The sequence below is a fragment of the Paralichthys olivaceus genome, chromosome 2 (assembly GCF_024713975.1).
Source record: "Paralichthys olivaceus isolate ysfri-2021 chromosome 2, ASM2471397v2, whole genome shotgun sequence".
In the NCBI taxonomy this organism is placed as follows: Eukaryota; Metazoa; Chordata; class Actinopteri; order Pleuronectiformes; family Paralichthyidae; genus Paralichthys; species Paralichthys olivaceus.
Genome location: NC_091094.1, coordinates 13148950 through 13172885, shown reverse-complemented (window position 1 = coordinate 13172885; position 23936 = coordinate 13148950). Strand labels below are relative to the sequence as shown.

General features: G+C 38.9%; 1 protein-coding gene across 1 annotated transcript in view; it reads left to right on the top strand.

The window, feature by feature from the left end:
• Nucleotides 1-21944, top strand: part of LOC109638508 (voltage-dependent calcium channel subunit alpha-2/delta-2-like) — a 31477-nt gene extending 9533 nt beyond the window's left edge. Inside the window, exons 3-38 of the mRNA XM_069536567.1 lie at nucleotides 2598-2714; nucleotides 3033-3092; nucleotides 5965-6009; nucleotides 6147-6282; nucleotides 6388-6519; nucleotides 6598-6655; nucleotides 6740-6790; nucleotides 7376-7475; nucleotides 7603-7764; nucleotides 7851-7961; nucleotides 8066-8144; nucleotides 9053-9102; nucleotides 9270-9359; nucleotides 9480-9545; nucleotides 10269-10343; nucleotides 10449-10523; nucleotides 10706-10777; nucleotides 10942-11013; nucleotides 11481-11542; nucleotides 11658-11734; nucleotides 12452-12512; nucleotides 12602-12699; nucleotides 12794-12884; nucleotides 12980-13042; nucleotides 13122-13225; nucleotides 14123-14221; nucleotides 14346-14437; nucleotides 14536-14583; nucleotides 14799-14870; nucleotides 15186-15338; nucleotides 15418-15470; nucleotides 15718-15773; nucleotides 15946-16069; nucleotides 16152-16261; nucleotides 16366-16448; nucleotides 17055-21944. Coding sequence (XP_069392668.1) covers nucleotides 2598-2714; nucleotides 3033-3092; nucleotides 5965-6009; nucleotides 6147-6282; nucleotides 6388-6519; nucleotides 6598-6655; nucleotides 6740-6790; nucleotides 7376-7475; nucleotides 7603-7764; nucleotides 7851-7961; nucleotides 8066-8144; nucleotides 9053-9102; nucleotides 9270-9359; nucleotides 9480-9545; nucleotides 10269-10343; nucleotides 10449-10523; nucleotides 10706-10777; nucleotides 10942-11013; nucleotides 11481-11542; nucleotides 11658-11734; nucleotides 12452-12512; nucleotides 12602-12699; nucleotides 12794-12884; nucleotides 12980-13042; nucleotides 13122-13225; nucleotides 14123-14221; nucleotides 14346-14437; nucleotides 14536-14583; nucleotides 14799-14870; nucleotides 15186-15338; nucleotides 15418-15470; nucleotides 15718-15773; nucleotides 15946-16069; nucleotides 16152-16261; nucleotides 16366-16448; nucleotides 17055-17150 — 3093 coding nt within the window. The 3' untranslated portion in view covers nucleotides 17151-21944. The remainder of the gene's footprint in view (nucleotides 1-2597; nucleotides 2715-3032; nucleotides 3093-5964; nucleotides 6010-6146; nucleotides 6283-6387; nucleotides 6520-6597; nucleotides 6656-6739; nucleotides 6791-7375; nucleotides 7476-7602; nucleotides 7765-7850; nucleotides 7962-8065; nucleotides 8145-9052; nucleotides 9103-9269; nucleotides 9360-9479; nucleotides 9546-10268; nucleotides 10344-10448; nucleotides 10524-10705; nucleotides 10778-10941; nucleotides 11014-11480; nucleotides 11543-11657; nucleotides 11735-12451; nucleotides 12513-12601; nucleotides 12700-12793; nucleotides 12885-12979; nucleotides 13043-13121; nucleotides 13226-14122; nucleotides 14222-14345; nucleotides 14438-14535; nucleotides 14584-14798; nucleotides 14871-15185; nucleotides 15339-15417; nucleotides 15471-15717; nucleotides 15774-15945; nucleotides 16070-16151; nucleotides 16262-16365; nucleotides 16449-17054) is intronic.
• The last annotated feature ends 1992 nt before the right edge of the window (nucleotides 21945-23936 follow it).

Below are 23936 nucleotides of genomic sequence, written 5' to 3'. Positions count from 1 at the left end.
GCCACAAAGGTTGCTTGGAGGAAGCTGTTGTTTTATGTACCCACAGTCTACATCTATGCTTTAAGCTAAATGCTAACATGCTTACGCAACAAGGTTTTGCCATTTTCACCACGTTATTATTGCCTATCATGCTTAGTTTTTCACGTATTTGGCCTTAAACCAAAGAATTTGACGAATATAGATTTTGATGTGAGGGACAGAGGGACCAATTGTTGAGATATGTCAGGACCAAATCAAACAGATTGTATTTGTAAAAATCCATCCTTCCATTTATCTATCCATCCATCTACCCTTCCATCCATCCATCCTTCCATCCATTATGAGACCATTTTCTGGTTCTACCATTGTCTGTTTTAAAGGCTACAGTGTTATCGATGTCATTTCCATCCTCACTGGAACATCTTGATCCTGAATATAACACAGGATGCAGCTCACAGACGGACGGGTCACAGCAAACACCCTGTTCATTACTGCATGTTCCCATCTGTGCAGCGTGGGCTTGTAAAGCATCTGCTCAGTGCACAACTTGAGGGAAGTCTGCAAGTTCAATTCACAAAGTCCATTTATAGGTTGAGGGCTGTCACGTGATGTGCATGTAGCTTTGCCAAATGGATTCATCCAGGTCACTGTCTCCGCTCCTGTCTTGTCCTTATCTTCCCACTGACATCTGTCATCGAGGGGGTTGAGAGTGTGATGCCCTGAAACCCACAAGATACCCAGCTGAGGCTGAGAGGCTGCAGGTATCCGGTCCTCTATCCTACCCTGTATATGTGAGGAAGATGAGACCTCTGAACTCAGAGTCACCATGGTTTCTCTGGAGTAATGTAATGAAGACAACATTTGTGCTATAAGGCTTTGTTTTTTAGATTTTGGAGCTCAAGGTGTTACATTTAATGATTTATTGAAGATAAAACATGCATGTGCTGCACATCTGTGAACCTCTGCTGTGTTTGCAAGATTTTAAATGTTCTCTCAATTGGATCATAAAATGTGGACTGTTAAATATCATAGCACTGAGTGTGAGAATACATCAGAGCTGCTTGACATATACTGTTACAATAAAAATGGTGTTATAAATTTCTCATGATATTGTCAATAAACGAGGGACACGGTCTCTATGATTTCTTTTTATTTAAATCACTGCAATTTCTGTCTGTATTTTATTGTCCCAATTAATGCAGATTCCTTAAGTAATTTTCCTTTTTAATGTTTCCTCAGAATCACTGCAAAAAATGAAGTACAAAAGAGTTTTGAAACCAAACTATAAAACTTTAAATATAAATTGTCTGTAAGAGTAAAATATTGGAGGAGTTTTTCTCCAAGCAGGTTTATCTGCTGTCGCTCCCAGATGTCGTCTGACGACCCATAAAGCACTGCAGCGTAACAAATCATAAGGGAAACTTGGCAGCGATGTTGAAAGGCCATATTTCAGGTCCCCTGAAGTTCACTGTGATGTGATGCCATGTGTGGTCTAATTTAAGTCCAGGCCCTCAGGAGAAAAAGCACTAACATCATCTGGGTGAATCTGGTTCTTTCAGTTTTGCAAGTTTCAGACTCAAGTTACAGTTAAAATTAAAATTAAAAGGACGTTATTTTTTGTGGTCGGCCGTGGCTCAGGAGATAGAGAGGAGAATGTTCTGGGTTCGAGTCCCAGTTAGGCCAAGGGCTGTCTGAGTGGAGTAAGCATGTCAGTGGGTTTTTCTCCTGGTATACTCTAGCTCCTTTTTGAATCATCCCTCAACACGCAATGCTTTTACCAAATGGCTTTTACTTCATTGTTTTTCGCTATTACTTCTTTTATCCTTTTCTTTTGCCATAACTTTCAAATATTTGACCAACTGTCCTTGATTTTCGTTTTTGTATATTCATTTGCGTCTTGTCTTTGACGTTTCATATTTGTGTTTTTATTCATCCTCTTTGTGAAGCACTTTGTAACAGCCGTTTTGAAAGGTGCTATATAATAGCTGGTGTTATTATTATTATCATATCTTGTTTTTAAGTTCTTAAGTATTAAAGTACATAACATTGTCATGAGGTAGACTTTTTGTTATATCTAGAGCATCTGCAATGTGTTGTCAGTCAGACTAACAAAGAAAACAGTGGAAACAAATACAACAGCCATTGTGTGTGGAGAGATTACAGGACAAGGGCCATTTTTAGATTTTGGCTGAATACACAAACAACAACTGACTGTTCCCCTGTGTCAGGATGAGAAAAAGATTTGCTTTTGCAAATTCATGAGCTTTGAATTGTAAGACTGCTTTCAGGAATACTCTGAGGTGATGAGATTAAAATTCTTCTTTTCATCTGTTTTCTTAAATGTTTGTTTCGTTAGTTTTACAAAAGACACACTTGAAAATCAGGAGTAGTAGTTTCACATATCAAATAACACCACAGAGATACTGCACATAACAATCAGCTACATTAACGTTAATGGAGATTTGTGCCGAGTCAGCTTGGACAATAAAATTGAAAGTAATAACATTTTTCTATCGTCAATAGAAACACATTAGCTCAGCAGAAACAGACTTGACAGAATGATTGTGCTGCTGTTATTGTCTCTTACATGTTTTACATGGTCCATTAAACATTTACAGATATACAATGAAGAAAGGCGACGATTTAGTCTGGTGAAGAATCAGCCACGGAAGATCGTGGAGAAGGTTGCCTCGGATATTGAGAAACTCCTGGCTAAGAAGCGCAAAGCACTTGATGTAAGTTTTATTTCTGCAAAAAAAATCAAATATAACTAAACATGTAAGTGATGTCACTGACTCTGCTTCTCTGTGCTGTGTATTTCATCTTATAGTTTATAATAATATGTTTGACTGTGAACTGTGCAGATAATGTACATTTAATCCAGTTTTATAAATTGTTGTGATGTGTGAATATCTATTTCTATACTGTTAACGCGACACAACAGAACAAACACAATGTCTCTGTCAGAGGACCCATCATAGTGTTCTTCATTACTGAGACAAGTTGTATCAATAAACTTCTTCCTCTAATGTTTGTCTGTCTCTTACATTAAGAGGTTGGCCAGAGAAGCAGAGCGACTCCAGCGAGAGCATCCCTGGCAGGATGGAATCAAGGTAAAACGCTCAATCACTTTTTAAATGTTAACTGTGCTGAGGGCCACTGAGTCCAGACAATTTAAGGCTTTGTGTTGCAGTGTTTTCTGACAGTTCAGTTTATTTTTTATGTCTGTCTCACTATTTTCCTCAAAATGATGTTTTGTGCTCATCCTGTATTTAAAACTCACTGATATGTTCATCATAATATTTCAATATACAGTCAATGATCCATATACTGTGGATATACAACAGTATCCTGGGTTTCTAATAATATGAGGTTTTTTTGAGCAGGCACAATTATTTTTATTTTATATTTTAGTTGTATTTCTTAACTAAATTGCATCTTGATTAAAGATTTAGGTTATATTACTTATTGTTTAGTCAATCAAAACAATAAAGCCGAACACATTTCCTCACATAATGGAAATGATTGCGCGGTCACATTTAACCGCTGATGTAAACTCTAACCAGATGGCTTCGTCTCTGTGCACCGTGACTCTAAATGGGACGACCTAAGAACGAGGGAACATTTACACCAGTGAGCTGAGTGGATCCCTCAGCACTCAGCTGCTGAAACAGATGACTGAGTGCACTCAGCTGTGTGCGGCTGTGTTTGAGTCCCACACACTGTGGCGTTCCACTTTTCCACTCGGTCTGCTTCATTTGCCCGATAAAATGAGACGGGGTTAACCTCATCCTCTCACACGGCCTCTCATGTCCGTCTCTGAGGCACAGAATCCTCCTGTCGTTTTAAAAGGCGCCACTGGTGGTTTTGCATGTTTTGTCCCCTTCATTAAAACTGTGTATACCTCACAACACTGTCGACCGAACACTGAAGCTTTTAGACTGATTTCCTGCCTTCCAGTAATCTGCTGTTTTCCATTATTTCTTTATGATATGATTATTATTCTGAAGGTCTGGGGGAATTTGGCTCTTTTGGGTAAAGGTCCTCATTTGTATTGCTCTTTTCTTGTCTTAACCACTCAATGCACTGATGTTTATTTTTTTTACCTTGATGGGAGTTACCTCCACCAAGGAGTTAATTTTTTCACTCGTCTTTTTGTTTGTTATTAAGCAAGATTACCCAAAAAACTACTGGATGGATTAACACAAAACCTGGTGGAAGGATGTGGTATAGGTCAGCATAGAAGCTATTCAATTTTGGTGCGGATCGCTGTCAGAAGATGGTTTCAGGACTAGTTTTTAAGTTTCCCAGGGAATAGTTTATGGATCTTGATGGGTAAAAAATCTGGCATGTTTAGAGGACTGCTATCTATGAGTGTGTGAAATCTGTTGCTTTAGGCAACTGTTGGACTCTAGTTTATAATTTAGTCATTTAGATTTAAAGTCCACTAAGCAGCCTTTCAAAATACAGTATTACAATGTAAAAAAGGTACAAAACAATCTAACCACAGAGTCTATTTAGTAACTGTTCTGCCGCTTAAGTTTTCCAGTTGTCATGGTTACCCCAACGATTTTTTTGTCCATAAAGCCTTTGAGGTTGAGGTTGAAGAACTGAGGGTAAAATGGAAAATAACATCTACAATTCTATGAAAACTGCAGCACAATCCATCGCTGAGGAATATTGTGTGATGCTCTGAAAAGGTCCGATTGTTTTGTCTCCAAGGCCGAGAATGAATCCATCCTTACCTTCCCTTCAGACAAAACCCAATGAATCTCATCATGATAAGCAGGTGAAAGATTTAGGGGATGCACAACTCACAGGCTCGGATCTGAAGCAGCAGAGCTCTTAGGAGAAATGAACATGAAGGAGGAAATATGTCACCTCCTCAGACTGACTTATGGAGAGCACAAGCTGATAATGTCTGGAAGTTACAGAGCGGTTCTCTGCTGCCAACAGGAGAGCTGCGTCAGTAACAGCAGACGGACGTAAACCTGTGTGTAGTTGAAATGTAAAATAGGATGAAGATTAGATTTGTTTATCAGATAATAGAAAATATCTTAAAATAGATGTCACGCTTATTTTCCACCTCTGCAAAAAAACAATTCTAACAATTGGCCATGCTCTGCCCAGACCTTACTGCCTGTCCACTGATTCATAACGTGACAGAACTGGCGAGAGAACAAAAGCACAGAAAATATTGGTGCTCCTCTGTTTTGCATCATTATGTTTTTATGTCCTGCAGGTGATTACTGTAAATGATCATGCAGCCGTCTGTGTCATAGTTTAAAGCTCATACGTCTCTGTTTAGATTTGGCAGCACTTTTAATATGTAGCACGTTGAGGTGGGGAGACAGATTTCCCAGGAGTTTTGCTGGAACTCTCTAAAACTTCAGGTTCACAGCGATAACAGATGTGAAGCAGCCTACACAATAACAAATATGTTGGTGTCAAAGATATTAGCATATTCAGTAGCTGCTTCGCTGAATTAGGATAAAACAGATTTTTCTTGTAAACACAATTATACAATAAACACAATAACGCAGGCTGCTCACACCCCCGGTACCTCATATGGAGTTGATGGTATGAATCAACCTCGTGCCTCTGGATGCATAAATGTGTATGAATAAGCTAAAACATTAAAGAAATAAAAGTTATTACTATTCTTGATGACAAACTGTTACTTTATCATGGAGATCACTACATATGTTGTTGTTTTAGGTCATGATGTTGGGGCATGACTACTTTCGACATGCATTTTTATTTTGTAATCATTTCATATACTGTAGACTAAACTCATCTGTACAGCCACTAAATGGCAGAATAGGCTGTAGAGTTTGTTATCACCATTACTCTTGACCAATTTAAATTCAGGAAGGTTAGGGACATGATTTAACTTGAGTATAAATTGACTAATGGTTTGTTAGTTTCACTGCAATAACACTTCAACACATAGAGGTGATGACCTGTCCTCATGTCTGTCTCCAGGAGCTGGATATGGCTTATTATGATTCCAAGGCTGAGCTGGATTATGTGAGTGACAAATAACCAGACACGTCTGCTTTTCATTTTCTTACTGAAGTTACTGAACGCAGGAAATATTTTTTTTATATATAATAGATTAAAAAAATGACAACTTACACGTGAAATGTATTTTCTTGTTGTCATAGTATTCGATGGATGGAGAAGGAGAGGTGGAAAATCCCTCCCACATCAAGCTGGAGTTTGTCTATGATCCCAACTTCAAAAACAATGTCAACTATTCCTACACGGCTGTTCAGATTCCAACGGATATTTATAAAGGAGGCAAGTTGATCAATTATGTGTTTTTCTTTTCCACTGCAGCTACTAATAATATCAGACTCTTGTCTGGTTTGATTTATTTATATCGTCTCACTCTTTTCCCATCAGCCCCAGTCATTCTGAACGAGTTGAACTGGACGCAGGCGCTGGAGAAAGTCTTCATGGAGAACAGTCGGGAGGATCCGTCATTGCTGTGGCAGGCGTTTGGGAGTGCGACGGGAGTCACCCGCTACTATCCAGGTATGTGTGGAATATGATGGGATACTTTTAAACTGATTGAGCAATATAATATATAAACAAACCTTTTCCCTTTTACAGCAACGCCTTGGAAGGCCCCTGATAAGATCGACCTGTATGATGTCAGGAGGAGGCCCTGGTACAGTCGGCTGTTTTTTAATTGGGCTTTTACGTGTGGATTCGATTTTAAAGCTTGACATTTTGTAAAATCTCTTCATTACAGGTACATCCAGGGAGCCTCATCCCCAAAAGATATGGTCATTCTTGTTGATGTGTAAGTAATTAAAAATGTTTCAGAAAGTTAAGTTGTGTATTCACTTGGATTTAGTAAAGAGCTCATGTTTGAGTATATCATTGATATACTGTCTAAAGTAGAGTATATGGCTGAAGTTTTTATTGCTGTTTAAGCCTTTATGAACCAAAATCATGCAAAACTTTCTCTTTGTTTGCAGTTTTAAGTAATTAACTGCTGTTGAATCTATTGTCGTGGGAAAACACTGCACTTGACACTGACTATGCATCAAAATGAGCTGACAACAGCTCATACTGCTAATAATGTGCAAACATCAAGTTTAAAGTTTGAAGAGTGTAAGATTTAGGTGTTCGGGAACTATTTGCAGAAATATAAAATAATCCTAGTGATGTTTTCACTAGCGTGTAATCGATATATTTAAATGTTTTCTTTACCTGAGAATGGGATCTTTCTATTTTAATACTTTATATTTACATCGGGAGCGGGTCCTCTTTACGGAGGCCGCCATTTTTTTTTTTACAGTATTCCGAAGTTGTATGTGACCAATGTATGAATATGTGAAATCATCACCATAGTATGATGGATGATACTTGTGTGTTTTCTCAGGAGCGGCAGTGTCAGTGGACTCACCCTGAAACTGATCAAAGCATCAGTGATGGAAATGCTGGACACTTTGTCTGATGATGACTATGTCAACGTGGCCCGGGTTTGTATCTGCTATACCCCATCTATGTCCTTTTACATCTCCATCTCTAAATCTGAATTTATTACATTTATTTTTCAGTCTTTCTACATTTGAAACTTGTCTGTGTCTTCTGCTGTCTGTGTCTCAGTTCAACGAGAAGGCCGAGGCTGTTGTTCCTTGTTTCAAACATCTTGTCCAGGCTAACGTGCGCAACAAAAAGATCTTCAAGGACGCGGTGCAGCAGATGCAGGCGAAAGGCACCACCGACTACAAGTCTGGATTTCATTTTGCCTTCAACCAACTGTTAAATGTAAGAGACGTATTGATTTAGATTATGTTAAAACCAACTTCTGCACCAACTGCTTTACTGTTTTCTACTCACTTCTTATTTTACAGAAGACAAATGTCCCCAGGGCTAACTGCAATAAAATAATCATGCTGTTTACTGATGGAGGAGAAGACAGAGCTCAGGACGTCTTCATGCAATACAACTGGCCCAATAAAACAGTTGGTTTTCCTCTGATTACTCCATCGTTCACTGACAGACAGAATATAAACAGGAATCATTGTTTTGTCTTAATCTTAATGTTTCTTCATTTGTTGTCCCTCAGGTTCGAGTATTCACCTTTTCTGTGGGTCAACACAACTATGATGTCACACCCTTGCAATGGATTGCATGTACCAATAAAGGTGAGGTACTTTTTACTCTCTATGTTGACTTCTCTCCTCGTTTACCATCCAGTTGTTATGCACTCAGGTTGATGTGTATCTCACTGGTTGTGTATTTGGTAAAGATCAATTAAAATGTATTTTCTTCATTATAATGTGAATAGCTTATTTATTATTTAATTCAAATTACACATACTTAAATTGAGTAGCACTGTCGTCTCACAGTAATAATTCAGCCGGGGTCTCTCTGTGTGGAGTTTGCATGATCTGTCCGTGGCTGCGTGTGTTTTCTCCAACTGCCCCCCTACAGTCCAGTGACATGCAGATTGGAGTTCAGTTAACTTGAGACTCTAAGTTGACTTTAGGTGTGAGGGTGAATGGTTTGTTGTGTCTGTATGTCGGCCCTGCGACAGGCTGGCGCCCTGTGCAGGGTGAACCCCGCCTCTCGTCCATTGTCAGTGTGGATAAGCGGTATAGATAAAAGATGGATGGATAATTAGTTGAGCCCTCCACATCTCTCCTGGTGACTACAGAAGCTGCAGTTTCACTGGTGTAGATCAGATTTGCTTTCAACCAAGAACCTGGGAACATGTGATCTTACTTGTAAGAAAAAGAGCAAAGTGATTCAGAAACAATTCTCGTAGACATTGTTTCTGTGAAGCAGACCCTGATTGGTGATCAGCTGATCCCTCAGTCTTTACTGAACTGTATGCATGGACCTCAGTTTTAAAGCTCAGTGGTTTTCCTCTTTCTGCTTCCCATCTGTAGGATTTAAGAGGCTGAGTCACCAGTTTTGTAACATCTAGTAAAATCTGGAATATTTATGAACACCACTTCTGTGTTTTTTTCCAATAGCATCACTCACTTAGCCCCCCCCTCCCTCTCTCTCTCTCTCTCTCTCTCTGTGTTTTTTCTCCACTGTTTGCCAGGTTACTATTTTGAGATCCGTTCCATCTGTGCTATAAGGATTAACACCCAGGTGGGTTTGTCTAGTGCCTCTGACACAGCTGATGCCCATTCATTGGTTATTGTGGCTCTCACTCACTTTGCAGAAACATCTACTTCCATTTATTTGCACATCCGTTCTCCCCAGTGTTCTGATGTTGTTGGTTGTTTGGAAGCTGAAGCAGCTCATTTTTTTGACAGGAGTACCTGGACGTGCTGGGACGTCCCATGGTTCTGGCAGGCAGCGATGCCAAACAGGTCCAGTGGACCAATGTGTATCAGGATGCATTGGTGAGAGCTTATCACACCATTACTTGGATTCCATCGAATTTAGTAAATCATTAAAAATACTCTATAGACACTCACAGCATATGATTTTTATGATCTGGGTTTTGTCTTTGAAATCCGTAGGGTCTTGGAATGGTAGTGACCGGGACTTTGCCTGTATTTAATCTCACTGTGGATGGAAACTCACAGGTAACAAAACTGGTCAAATGTTTTTATATTAATGGATTACAGTCACTGTTGAATTATGTCCCAGAATATGACAACTATTAATGGAATATTTCAATATTTGTGTATGTAAAAATTAATCATATTTCTACAGAAAATATCAAGAACAGCCATTTATTTTTATTTAGCATAAACACTGGGTCCAAACGTAATAAAATCCAAATACCTGCTCCTCTAAAACTCAGTTTATAATTTATATCTTAAAAATTAAATTCATAAATAGAGTTTGAACATCATGGGATTATTTGCTGGACTGTTATCAAAGCAAAGATAAACTCAAAGGCGCAGTTTGTGTTTGTTAAGTGGACTCGCTGAATCCCCTACTGGCCATAGCCAAAAATATACATGGGAATATTATTTATATAATTTTACCAGTGTTTCTCAGTAATAATCTAATTACTCATTGTAGAACTGTGTGCAGCACTGTCTGCCTCGCTCTGCTGCTCTCTCTTCCCTATCTCCGTCTCATGCTCTCATGCGTGCTCTGTTGGGGTTGCTGGCATTTTTGCAGTTTGTGCAAGTTCGGTTTCTCGATTAATTCTCTTATTATATACATAATGTTATGTGTTATATATAGCGAAGATAATCAATCTATATGTAGAGATATATCAGTCGTATCTGTATTTATCCTAAATGTTGAACTATTCCTTTAAGTTTTTAAATGTATTTCTTCTGTTGTCTCAACAGAATCAGCTGATATTGGGCGTCATGGGAGTTGACGTGCATCTCGATGAGATAAAGCGTCTGACACCACGGTACAATGTATGTACATCACATCAGCACCACTACTAATCACAATAGTTTCACTGGCACTTGCATTAGATAATACAGACAGACCCACTCTGTCACTTTTTGTGTCCTGAACAGCTCGGAGCCAATGGATACATATTTGCCATTGATCCAAACGGATATCTTCTCCTACATCCTAATCTCCAGCCAAAGGTGGTCCATAGTTATTCAAGCTTAACGCATTAACACTGTGGGTATTTGTTTTAAGAAGCATGGGGGTGTATTCATTACAGGTCAATGAGCACAGACATTGATGATCCACATGCTGTTATGCCTGTTTTAACATTTGATGATGCTGTCATTTAAATATCTTTTTCTCTCTCTTCTTGTCTCAGCTCGTGAACCTCCCTGAACCTGTGACGCTGGACTTCCTGGATGCAGAGGTGGAGGACAGCAATAAAGAGGAGGTGAGCACGTTCCTGGTTTTAGGCGTTTTCTGTTCCTTGCTTGTTGTTCAGCTCACGTTCAAAGTTATTGTCAGAGAACAACGTTGTCCGCCTCAGGATAATCTGCCCACGCAGCATGGTTTTTTACAACCTGTTGACTGATAACGCTGTGTTTCATGCTCTAGATCCGCAGACAAATGATTGATGGAAGACCAGGTGAAATGCAGGTCAAAACACTCATCAAGTCCATTGACGAGGCAAGTAAATGAACACATTTAATCTGAAAGGAGCCATTTTGTAGAGATCTTTAACAGATAACAGTTTATGTTCCATCCTCTTAATTGTATAAATTGTAGACTTGCTAACACCTCGTACTCAACATTGACTTACATTGGTGTTTAAAGGGTCGATGAAACAAGCTGCTCCGTCACTTAAAACAAGTCCTCAATAACTTTATTATTCAAACAACCTATCGAGAAATGAGTGTGAAATTCAGAATGTTTAAATGTAAAATATAAATCACCTATAACTTAACCTTATCCCATCCACTCACCATTTTGAATTTTGGTGTAAACATTTTGATCACATAGATGTTATAATTGTTGGTATTAAAGGTGGAAAAACTGCAATATGGAAAACCTCCTTAAAACAACTGGGGGAACTGTAGTCTTTACTTTTGTGCGATACTTGTTTGACTGAATCGTCTTGTCTCCTTTTTTTGTAGCAATACATTGATGAGGTGTTCAGGGGTTACACCTGGACTCCGATCAACGGCACAGACTACAGGTGAGCAGCCTCGATGTTATGTATTATAATGTGTTGTTACTCACAGGGATGAGTTCACTCATCAGACCCTTCCTCTTTCTGTCTCCTCATTCTGTTGGGATGCTGCCACCTGCAGTCTGGGTTTGGTACTACCCCCGTACAACGAATACTACATCCAGGCAGACCTGAGTGATGTGATGCTGCAGCTCCAGTGTGAGTACCAGGGAGACGGAGCTTTTGATCTTCAGGTTGCCTGACATCTCGAGAACTTAATTTCAACTTTGGCGTAATTATTCACTTGGACTCAAGGATGACTTGATTAGAATTTGTTGGTCAGGGGTCAAAGGTCAAGGTCAATATGACCTAACAAGCTCATAGCTTAAAAACATTTGTACGAGTATAGTTTGTCAAATATATTTCAGATTTGGACAGATACAGAATTGGTGACTCTAATTTTCAGTGTTCCTATTGAAACTGTGGTGATTGTATAGATCTTCTGTGAAGCAGCATCCATATTTGAAGCAGCGGTCATGGCTTCAACTTTGTGTTTTATTATTCAGCTTTTTCTCATTGTAATTTCACAAAACCAAAATGAAGTCAAATCATGTTTATTGATATATGTTTATATCACAAATAAAAAGGCTGCAGTGAAATTATTCACAAGAGACAAATTAATAACGTAATAATATCTAGGTACATTTTTTTATTACATTTTCTTTAAGAGTTTTGAGTTTACTTGATTTATAGTTTAATATTGTGTTTTATCCTCTTGTGTAACTTTGCTAGTAGAAGTACTTTACAAATGAAGTCTGTGATACAGGTCTTGAAAAATGCAAACTGCAACTTGACTGGTTGTAATTCTACTATAAAGAAGTAACACATACATTGGATGAGATTATAACAATATCCCCTCTTGTCTTTGTGTTACAGACATGCAGTCTCTGCTGCCCAGCTCCTTTGAATTATCAGGTCATGTGTTTCTGGCTCCGAGGTGACTCAAACGTCTGTCTCTCTATTTCTCTCTTCCTCTGTCTACCTATAAAGGGAACGTTATTATTTATCTGTGTTCTCTCTTTGCAGGGAATACTGCAAGCGTCTGCACATCTCTGACAACAACACCCAGTTTTTGCAGAACTTCCTTTCACTCATGTTGGACATGTCTCCAGAATCTGATGAGTGTCAGTCACATTTGTTTCGACAGTTTGTGGTAGAAGTTAATCTGCAACACTCTGGAAACACTCGTGAGATGATCTTTTTGTCTTTTCATCTCAGGTGACCAAGGCCTCATCCACAACCTGATTCTGGATTCTAGGATTATCGGGCAGCTGGCTTCTCGTGTGTGGAAGAACAAGGACCTGAATTCGTGAGTCAGCCTCTACTATAGATAAAATATATATTTTTTAGAAAGAGACAATTAATGCAAAACAGAATTCTTTAAGAAAAATCTAATCCTTACAGGTACGGCTTCCTGGCGGTGTTTGCGTCTACAGATGGAGGAATAACACGGGTTTTCCCCAACATGTGAGTAATATTGATGTATGCACAGATATTCTTAGTTTTTCTTCATGAAACATTCAATGATTTTTTTTTGTTCGTGTAGAGCTGCTGAACTGTGGGAGGAAGATCCTGAACCCTTTAATTCAAATTACTACAGACGAAGCCTGGACAACAGAGGATACATGTTCCGAGCTCCACTCAGATCCTGTGAGTAACTGAGCAAATGTACTTCGTGGTGCCTGCAGTTTATCATTTGAGATGCTGCGTAAAAGTATTATACTGCTGCCTTGGAAAATACTTTGACTTCCTTTCCAGCTGAGACACAGATGAGATGATCAATACAACTCTCATTACTGTTATATGAATATGAAGTTACAGCGAGCAGAGCTGGCAGCCAGTTAGATTGTGAGGTTACCAGGTGGCCCCCGCCTGGGTGCAGGAAGTCACTGCACCCAGCTGAGAAATAGTTAAGGTCTATGAACAATGGTAATTTTTATTCTTAAATATTATGTGCTAGTTGGTGAACTTTAAAGGTGATAGAAGTTGGCTCATTTAAATTTTAGAAAGAAAGTAAAAATGCCAAAGGATTCAAAAACGTGTCTTTAAATGCTACGTCAACGATATATTTTTAAACAATTGCATACAATTTAGCAATAAAGTGTATTCTTGACCTTGAGATGAGTATATGTTTGTATTTTGTAGTTTTTACTCAAGGTCCACTTATTAGGTTTTTCACAGCTTTCAACCGCATCTCGCACTCTTCATTAGCAAACAGGACCACACACAGTAACTGACCTCGGTGTGGAAAGTCATTCTTTATCTTTGAACTGAGGTCGGTCATTCCAATCTGCCCACACATGATACATTTGGTCATGTGGGCCAGTTCCATTTACTGATGAAGACAATGAGATGTGGTTGAAAGCTCTGATTAGAGTAGTGGACGCTGAGCTACTCATCTTAAGGTAACTAATTATCATCCATGTTAAAGAATACTGCAAAATGATGTTTAGTTTAAATTAAACATAAACTTCAAATGATAAATGCAGCACTTAAACACATGTGACGTCAGGCTGTATGTTAACATCATGTTATGTGTGTGAACAGCCATGGACGACCCTGTAGGTGCAGAAAATGGTACGGTTGGAATCCTAGTGAGTTCAGCAGTAGAGGTGAATCTTGGAGGCAAACTTCTCAAACCTGCAGGTAAGAAAAATACAACCTGCATTATCAGAAATAGATTTCAGCTTCCCCTGCTCTTGCTTCTTCTATGAAAACACTGCTTCTTTTTCACTCTCTATGTTCTGCTTCTGCGCATCGCATCACTCAGTGGTTGGAGTGAAGCTGGACTTGGAAGCGTGGGTCGACAAGTTTAAGATCCTTGCCAGCAACGTGTCGGACAGTCGACAGGGCTCACACAAGGTCCAGCACAATGTCCCCGTTCACTAATAATCACCTCAATTAAACAGAATTTACAGAAGCAAAGTGACGCTAATGTCTCACTCTAACTCTAAAAACAGTGTGGACCATCCAGAAGTTGTGAGATGGACTGTGAAGTCAACACTGATGTAAGAGCCTTTCTCTTTTTTGTAATTTTACTCTCATATTAACAAAAAATATACTTTACTATTTCAAAATATTTTTCTTTTGATATAGAGTTTTCAGTTTTTCTACACTTGGCTGCTGTTTTTTAAATCAGCTGTTTTCGCTCCATCAACCTTTAGTCTGTGACGTTCTGCTGCTGCTCAATGATACGACAGTAAAACTGTTCTGTTGTCTGTAGGACCTCCTCTGTTATCTCATTGATGATGGAGGCTTCCTGGTTATGTCCAACCAGAGAGATCACTGGAAAAAGGTACGAGTGTGAGCAGCAACGTGTTTACTCTAATATAAAGTTCGATTTCTAACTTATTGATGTGTTAATGCTAAAAAAAGGTATTAGTGTTCCAAATCATGTTTTCACTGTGTCCAGCAACAGAGCATCATCCTCTGTCATTGAATTCTCATCGCCCAATCAGATCCAGTTGGAGAACAGAGTTAACATTTCTATTTTTAACTTGAATGTAACTTCAACCTCCAAATCTTATTTATAACCAATATAATTTGAGCCCTTAAGTCATCATGTGAGACAGTTCCCCAGATCTTTCTGAGATCTTTCTTTCCATCACAGATTGGACTTTTCTTCGGTGACGTGGACCCTTATCTGATGCATGCGCTCTACAACAACTCAATTTTCAGCCGTCGTCAGTCTTTTCACTACCAGTCTGCGTGTGAACCTGTCAGCAGCAGCCACACTGGTGCAGCACCCAGATGCATCTTTGTGGTAAGAGACGAGCTGCAGGTTTTAGATTATGTGACAGTTAACGCTTGCTTTAATCTCTCAATACACTCTGTTTCTGCAGCCGTCCGTTGCTGACATGCTCAGCCTGGCCTGGTGGACGTCTACTGTGGCATGGTGAGACTTTGTTCGCTGCAGATCAAATGACACCAGAAGCATGCGAGGTGCCCTTTAAAACAATCTTAACCGTGTCCAGACTTCTGCACATGAAACAACGGAGGCCATATTTTCTTCTCATGCTTGACAGCCGCCCCCCCGATGCTCGACTATTTTCAGCACAGTGTTACTGTAGCTGTGACATTTGTGGATTGCTATTTATGTACTTCCTTCCTTAACAAGATGAAATATCAGTACTTCTTTTCAGGTCTGTGCTCCAGCAACTACTGTATGGACTGGCCTATAACAGCTGGCTCTATCAAGGTCAGGCATAATCTCTGTGTGTGTGTGTGTGTGTGTGTGTGTGTGTACCAGGAAATAGCTACTTTTGTATGAATCTGTGCACAATTATAACCAAAGTACAACTACCACAATCAATGGTAGATGTATTTTTAAAATGCCACGTAAAAACGGAATAAAGTTTTTTGCCTTTTAGACAATGTCCTCACTGAAGGCTTTGAGACCAGAGAAAGCAGCTGCGTCACCATCCAAAGCCAGTTTTACTTTACAAACACCACCAACTCCTACAACGTGCTGCAGGACTGTGGAAACTGCTCACGGTGTGTTCTCCTGCAGTGTCAGCAGAATATGTTCACGCCGTGTTTGTGCTCTCACCAAAATATCCAACAATGTCTTTTACAGTCTGTTCCATGCAAAACGGATAGAAAACACCAACCTGCTGTTCGTCGTTGCTGAGACACTGCCCTGCAGCTCCTGCGAGATAGAGAGGCTGACCCAGGTCAGGACAGAGTGTATCCTTTCTGTGATGTCTTCATTTGTGCTAAAGGTAGAAATTTCAACAACCTTGTTTTCAGTGTCACTGTTATTGCTGCCCCCCTTAACTGAAAGCCAACAGTTCAGGAGGAGAATCCATGTGAAGTACTGAGTAACGCACGGTATCGTAAAGGCCCGGCTTCCTGCTTTGACTACAGTGCCTTAGTAAGTACATGAGGTGATATACACTCAGTCCTGCAATAAATCCCAACTTCATGAAAGTCATCATCATATAGTGAAAACTGTGGTCCTGTTGAATTGTATTGCATTCAAAAACAAAGACGGTTCTATTATTTTGCCCAGGTGTTCTCAATTTTTATGTTTTTATTGTCCTGACCCACAAGTGTAATCAGGCTGGTGCAATTAAATGTGAAAAAGTACCCCGATAATATTTAGTAGAAGAATTATCATCACAGAGAGAATAACCTAATTTTAGTTTTATGTTAGCCTTGCTTTGTTGGTTTGTGCCGAGCTAAGTTCAACCAAATAAACAATAGTAAACCAAGCTAGTTGGCTAACGTCATTCCAGCTCCACAGCCAAGATAATACATTCATTCATATAATTTATTTTAAAAACAACTGCACCTGTAAATAAATACGTCCCACATCTTATTTTCATCATTTTCATTATAATATCTATAAAATGTATAAAACCTCCATAGCATGCTGAGGACTGAGGCAAACAACCACAGGGGTTTTCTCAACATATGCTGTAAGTGATGTGCCATTTGCTGTGTAAAAAGAGCATTTATTGTTGAACTCTCTTTGCAGGAAAACACGTCAGAGTGTGGACGGGGTCATTCTCTGCAGTCCTCCATAGGAGTCCTTCTCTTTATTCAGCTTCTCCTGCCTCTCTTTCATCTCTGACACGTGCAAACGCCCGGACATCTTTCATCTCTTTGGGTTAAGGCTCAGATCTACTGAAGGTCACATCAAGTGCAAAACTCTCATTTGATCTACGAGCACAGTGGTAAAAAGAAAAAAAAAAAACCTGGATCAGCGCTTTGTGTTTTTTGCCTTATTGCTTATATGCATTTGTTGGTGTTTTGGGGCTTAAGTGCAAAATATAGGTACAGAATGTTGGATGTGCATGCTACATAGGTCAGGACATGCATGACATTTTTTGGACGCAAGCTCAGCCACATTAACGGTCTAACAAACAGTCAGGGAGGCACCTGAAATGTACTTTTTAACAGTTCAGTGAATAAAAAATAAACCAACCAGCAGGAACAGACGTTAAATACAGTGAAGATCTAAAAACTTAGTTAGACTAGTTTCGTTTATGTGTAGTTAAAATACTCTATCGTAGGAATACACTCTAGTAAAGTGCAGGTTTATATTTACTAAAGAAAAAGTTTCAAGAATTGGCAACAAAATGAACTTCAATGATCAAACACATCACATGACAGCAGAAAGCCCCCATCAGTGTTATGTTATCTCATGATTACTGCTGCATTAACATACACATCATGTTACTGTTGTAACTCCCTAATCCTCACTTCCGATTAGTTTGACCGTAACAATCCACAGTATCATGGTAAAATCTGTAAAATGAGAAGTTGTAACTAGAACTAACTACTCACCACTAACTATAACAGATTCATGAAGTGGAGTAAAAGGTGCAGTACTTTGTATTTTCTTCAGTAGTATTAAAGGGGCTCTCCGCAGTTTCCTTGTAAACAAAGCTTCAGTTTGCATTCATGGATCACATCAAGGATGATCAAACATTGCTCAATAGCTACACAAGTGGTCAGAAACTCCACATGGTACCTTTAAGTAGCATAGAATAGAAATATTTAAAGGTTTTGAGTTTTTAGATCTTTCATTGTATTTTATTGTTGACCCACTCTGACCTCACTGTTATTAATATGATTTCTTTGTAGGTATGGATTTACAGTTTCCATACAGCACTACTCCAGAGTGAATTCAGCCTCGACATTGACAAAACTGACAGTTTTACACTGTGCACACTACACACTACAGCATGGTCATGTAAATAAATAAACAGAATAAGCTGCTGGTTGAGCTTCATGGTTCAAACTCACACCTGAAATTAGCTCAGACGCTGCTTATTGTAACTTTTGCTTTTGTAGTTTTAAAATTAATTTTCAAATTTCTTTTTTCCTTTTGCATGTTCGGTCCTGCTAAATGTCTTTTCTCCTGCACTTCTAGTGGTTACATGTAACATATACATTTATAGATCTGGGCCTTAACCTCACATTCACTTCAGTGTCTTTCAGTCCACCTCTGATCTTTGCCAAGACAGTCTCAGTATTTTAAATTGTATCATACATGACATGACCCAGAATGATTTCCTGCTGCCATCTCAAGTATGTTGAATCTTTAAGTCGGTCAGATTCCTGACAGATGGATTATAAGAACCCTTTTTCCCTGAAGTAATTTTCCTAAAGCACTTTGACTCATTTGACAACAGATGAGGAAGCTAGTATGATGAGAAATACCAGTTAGACCTCCAGCAAGATTTTGTGACTTTTCATAACATCAGTGATGAAACAGACGTGTAGTTTCATTGTGATACGAGGATTGTTCCAGTCACGCTTTGTTTTGTTGAAATGCTTCCACAGATACTTGGTATGATCTTGAAGTGCTTCCAGTCAAACAAGATGTAAAATCAAACAACAGACGACCAAAAGAAAAAAACCAAAATCATCAAACATGAATTCATTTTGTTAAGTTGCCCATCTTCATTTGATTATAAGATTTAGGAACACTGCACAGTGTTTAGTGCAATAAGGCTGTTGGACAAATGAATGGGGTTAGAGTTACATTTTATCAGTAATATTTGGTTCATGATGAAATGAGGAGAACTTCTCATGCAGTGTTATCTGTCGTCCTGCAGCACAGAATGTGTGGACAGTCTGTGGCCAACACGTTTTCAAACGTATTTCCTTCGTTGTTTGATTAGTGGGAAGCTCTTTGTCTCTGTTTTTGTATCTTGTGTCATCACTATTTGTCAAATCTGAATTTATGCACTTATGTATGCTTCTGTATGGGGAATGTAGCTTTCAGTGTTATCAGTATATTATTAGTGTTTGATGCTTTTTGACGCTCTGTTAAGATTTCCCTGATGTCTCACTGAAAGTGATGGTTCTCTGTGGTACAATATTTTCGTTTTATCGTGCGTACTAATGTAATTTTAGGGGTTAAAACTCTTTTTCATGTAAGTCAATATTGCCTCTTTATAACCAGAATTCTTATTCTTATTTATATTATACCATACGAAAATAAATATACACATATATAAATATGAATTTAAATGCCCATTAGTTATCTAATTGATCCACAGTTAGTTGTTTTCTCAGTAAAATGTCGAACAACGAAAATGCTCTTCACATTTTATTTATCATATATTTTGCCAAAAACATAAAAATGTGATAAAAACCAGAGAAAACAATGACTATTAAAATCATTTATTGCTTAATTTGACAAAGAAGGCTACGGCCAAATTGATGTTAAAGCACTTAGGACAAAAAAAATTCTCATCTTAAAATTATAACTGCTCCTTCATCGTCATCCAAAAATCATGATTATGCAAATAGTTTTTACTTAAAACGTTTAAATACTGGACGCAGGATGTGTCCTACCTTAAGCCTCATGAACACACACTGTACGAGTGGACTTCAGAGTAAAGTTGAATATTGGACAACGACAGGCTGCAAACTTGTTGTGATGTCCCCAATCAACGATTTTAAGTTTGATTTAAGAAGAAATACATTTTCTCTCTTCAAAAACTGTTTGAAATGTAAAACGATTGTGTCAAACGCTGAGCATACGTGATTCTTCACAGAGAAAATCAAAGATCCGGGCGACGTAACAAAAAGCAAAATATATTTTTGAGCGTAGAAAACTTTAAGTAACCTTAAAAGTGACAAAGACTGACAGTAGAGACTTTTTAACCTCTCAGTGTGTCAGTGTTTGATTCACGGTGTTACGCATGATAAAATCCTGAAAATACTTTCCCACAGCGACTTCACAGACTCTGGTTACTGAGTTACTAAAAAAAGAAGAAGCTTTTTTGACAAAATATTTGTACAATGCTGCCCCCCCCCCCCCCCCGTCTGCCTGGTGTTCCACCCTGCAGTGCCTTGTTGCACTCGTTTTGGATGGCAGGAACATTTTTGATCTATTGGCTGTGGACGTTCATCCTGCAGGACACGTGAAAGATATCCAAGGGTTGCAGGGATTCAACTCTAAACACACTTCTTGGCCACGCAGCGAATATACAGAGATGCTCTGTGTGAATTTGTGAAAGACTTTGAAAGAGCAGAACTGAAGAGTGTTGAGCAGCTGGCCTCCCCTCTCCTGCCTTCTCACGGACAGAACAAACCCTGCAGCCCTACTGCTACGATTCGTTCCTCTCTGCGCTGTGGTACAGCCCCGAATCAAAGCACAGACACTGACCATTTTCATAGATTTCTACTTCGTCCCATCTGCACACTGTATATTCTCTATCTGAAGCCTGCGGGGAAACGAGAAATTTCCCTCTGGGACTGATTGAAGCGAGTGAATGTTTATGTACAGAACGCCTACTGTTGTGAATCTCAGCTGGACCCGAGCATGGCGGGGACCTGGAGAAGCAGAATTAAAGCTCAACACTGTTGGGAGACCTCAGTCAAAACAAAGCTTTCAGACCTGCAGTCTTTACATCAGGTCATATTATGTTGAAGGAAAGACATTTTGCTGAACTCTTTGCAGCCTACACTGTATTGCTACTGTTGAGGTCAGTGTTGTAGTTCCGTTCTAAATTAGCAGTATTTATTTGCATGATATTTTTGAGCAGATTTGTGTACATAGCCTGGTGGACATTCCGTCCTCATCCAGCTCTCCAGCACCGTGGATGGAGAAGTGACGGCGTCCTCTGTGGCGTTTCCGCGGTGACGTTGAGGCCTCGAAGCTCTTTGCCGCGTGTAAACGAAAGAAGCTGAAAGTTTGACTTCAGTGAAGCCTACAATAACTGTCAGTGTTTGCAATTTAGGTGTTTTATCAGAAGTAAAAGCACAGAGACATTTGGAGTTAAGAGCAACAACCTGCCTGATGAAACTTTTGTTGTTTATTCATGAGAAATGTCTCCTAGTGACATAAAAATGGTGATAATGGTTTTTTGTGCATTTAAAGGCTGTGTAACAACCAAACAAGGCGGAGGCATGTGGGGGAATGCCCCTTTATTGATGAACTTTATTTATGAAATAGATTTTAAGTGTTGCTTATTTGATTTATTCATGTATTCTTTATTTGTTGATTTTTTTGGTGAATAATATTTGTATTGAACAGGAAGGAGCTGAATGTGATTGAAGCTTGCGTGGGCACAATAAGCAATTTACAAGAAAATCTTGCAAAACAGAAAAATAGCGATATTTACTGTACGTCCATGTCCCTTTCTTTCTTGTATCAAAAGATAAGAATGTTAAAGTTTTTTGCTGTAACTTTGCTTTTCGTTTTTGCCGACGTCGTCATTTACTCGGGACAGTTTCCTCTCTTTGTGCCAGTCTCCAGCGCCACCTCATTTTTGTACAGACAGTGTGAAGCAGTCAGCAGAAGATGGAGGTTAACTTTGTAATAATTTTGTCAGTCACATTACAAAATGGATATTTAAATGTTTATATCTTTGGTGATTAAATGCTATTGATATTTTTCACTTCAGTTTGGAATAATTATTGTTCTTCACTGATTTACGATGTTCTACAGCAATCATGTTAAAACTTCAAGAGACACAAAGTGGCTCTATGTGCAGTTTCATCCTCCGACCATAACAGTTGATACACATTTTATAAACCTTTCAGCCCAATCAACTAAATTACAGTTATTCTAGATTAAAATCCCCAAAACATCTCCACATTATAAAAGCCGAATCTGACCTGTACTTAAATGACATTATTATTTTCCATTGATATTATTTCAAAGAGACCTCTTGTTTCTCTCTTTATGGAATAGATTCCCCTTTCTCCAAAACAATTGGGAAAAGGGGATATGAAGAAGTAAAAAAGTGATTCAGCACAAGGAAAAGACTTGACACAAGATGAATCCCCACATTGTGATTTAATTTCTCTTCAGGAATCGACAAAGAATTTCGTTTGAAATTCACAAACGTTAGAAACATAAACCTTCTAAAATGGGATGATACTAGTGAATACTTATTAATCTTTTGATCATTTTTTAACCTTTAAAATTCCTGACAGGAAAGGAAAAATAAACATTGTTGTTTTCTCAGAGTTGCAGTTTGACGCATATACAGTTTTCAGTTTACTACGTAAGACAAATAAAAGCAGGATATCACACATGTGAAAGGTTGGATTATTTAATTTCTGTAAATTCTATAATCAATTGAACGACTAATCCTTCTACTAATTGAATGTGTACTGATGCTCTATGCTTCATCCTCTTTCTGTGAAGCTTTGTTTGGTTAGGTGGTGACCTGATAGAATAGTAAGGATGCACATACTATGGTCATATATGAGCTCTGGACAGCACGTCGTGGTTTTGTCTCATAGCTAATCAGACTGCTACATGTCATTCCAATATGTTCCCTGTCTGTCTTCATTGTCTCTATTGTATATCCACACAAAATGAAAATGTACCTGAAATATTAGTTTGATATAATATTAACTTAGAAGCAGTGATCTTTGTGACACGGGTTTCTCTCAATGTCTAGTCAGATTCTCATGTCCTGGCACAGTTCTTTATATGTTGGTATTGCAGTTTTCGGAGGTTAAGTGGGGCTCCTGCAGGCCCATCTCTCCGCTGTGCTCCAGTTGGCTGTCCCACATGCACAAACATGTATGTCAGCTGTTGAGGATTAAAACATGAATTTTAGGCAGCTTGCAGAGGACAGAAAAAGAAATTCAAGAGTCGAGAAACGTGTGCATTTGCTCCCAATGTCAGTCAGTAAGAATATCAAACGGTCATCAGAGGAAAGACGATAGGTCGCCAGCTACTTCCACATTCATTAACAGTGCTGGACAGGGGTTTTGGGATATTTTGGCTTCTCTCACTGTACGAAGCAACAGCACTGCAGGCCAGCTGCTGTCAGAGGCCTTGTCTGGTAGCTTCTATCCAGCAGGCACGCTGCCTCGTTATGTGGCTTAAAGACAAATACACCGTCTGATTTAGCCATGATATCAGAGCCTCAGAGTTTGCCAAAGCAGTTAAAGTCTTAAAATTGATTTTTCCTGCATCATGTGAGGTATAACCAGCAGAGCTCAGAGGCTCGTCTCTCACTAGTTGAACCTGAGAGTCGGTGAAGAGGAGAAGGGAAGCTGTGCGGAGAGACGAGGTTTGATCCTGCAGAATATCACCTCATCGCTTTGGGTAAAACTGCTCCGAGTTACATTTTATCTTCAGATAGTCGTGTAGTAGTGTCAGATAATGTGTATAAGACCTTTATTCTGTGTGTGGGTGAGAGTGTGTTTTACAAAAATGATGACATGTACTTCTGTATTAATGTGTTATTATTCTGAATGAGTGAAAGAGTTGTCAGTTCTTTCTGATTGAAATATATGATCAATCACAGACAGTCAACTACATAATGATGTTCTAATTTAAATCTGGACCTAATGTTTATGTAGCAAATAAAGCTACATAAACAAGCTAATGTAGATCAATAAAGTATCATCCATCTGTCCATTTATCAAAGAT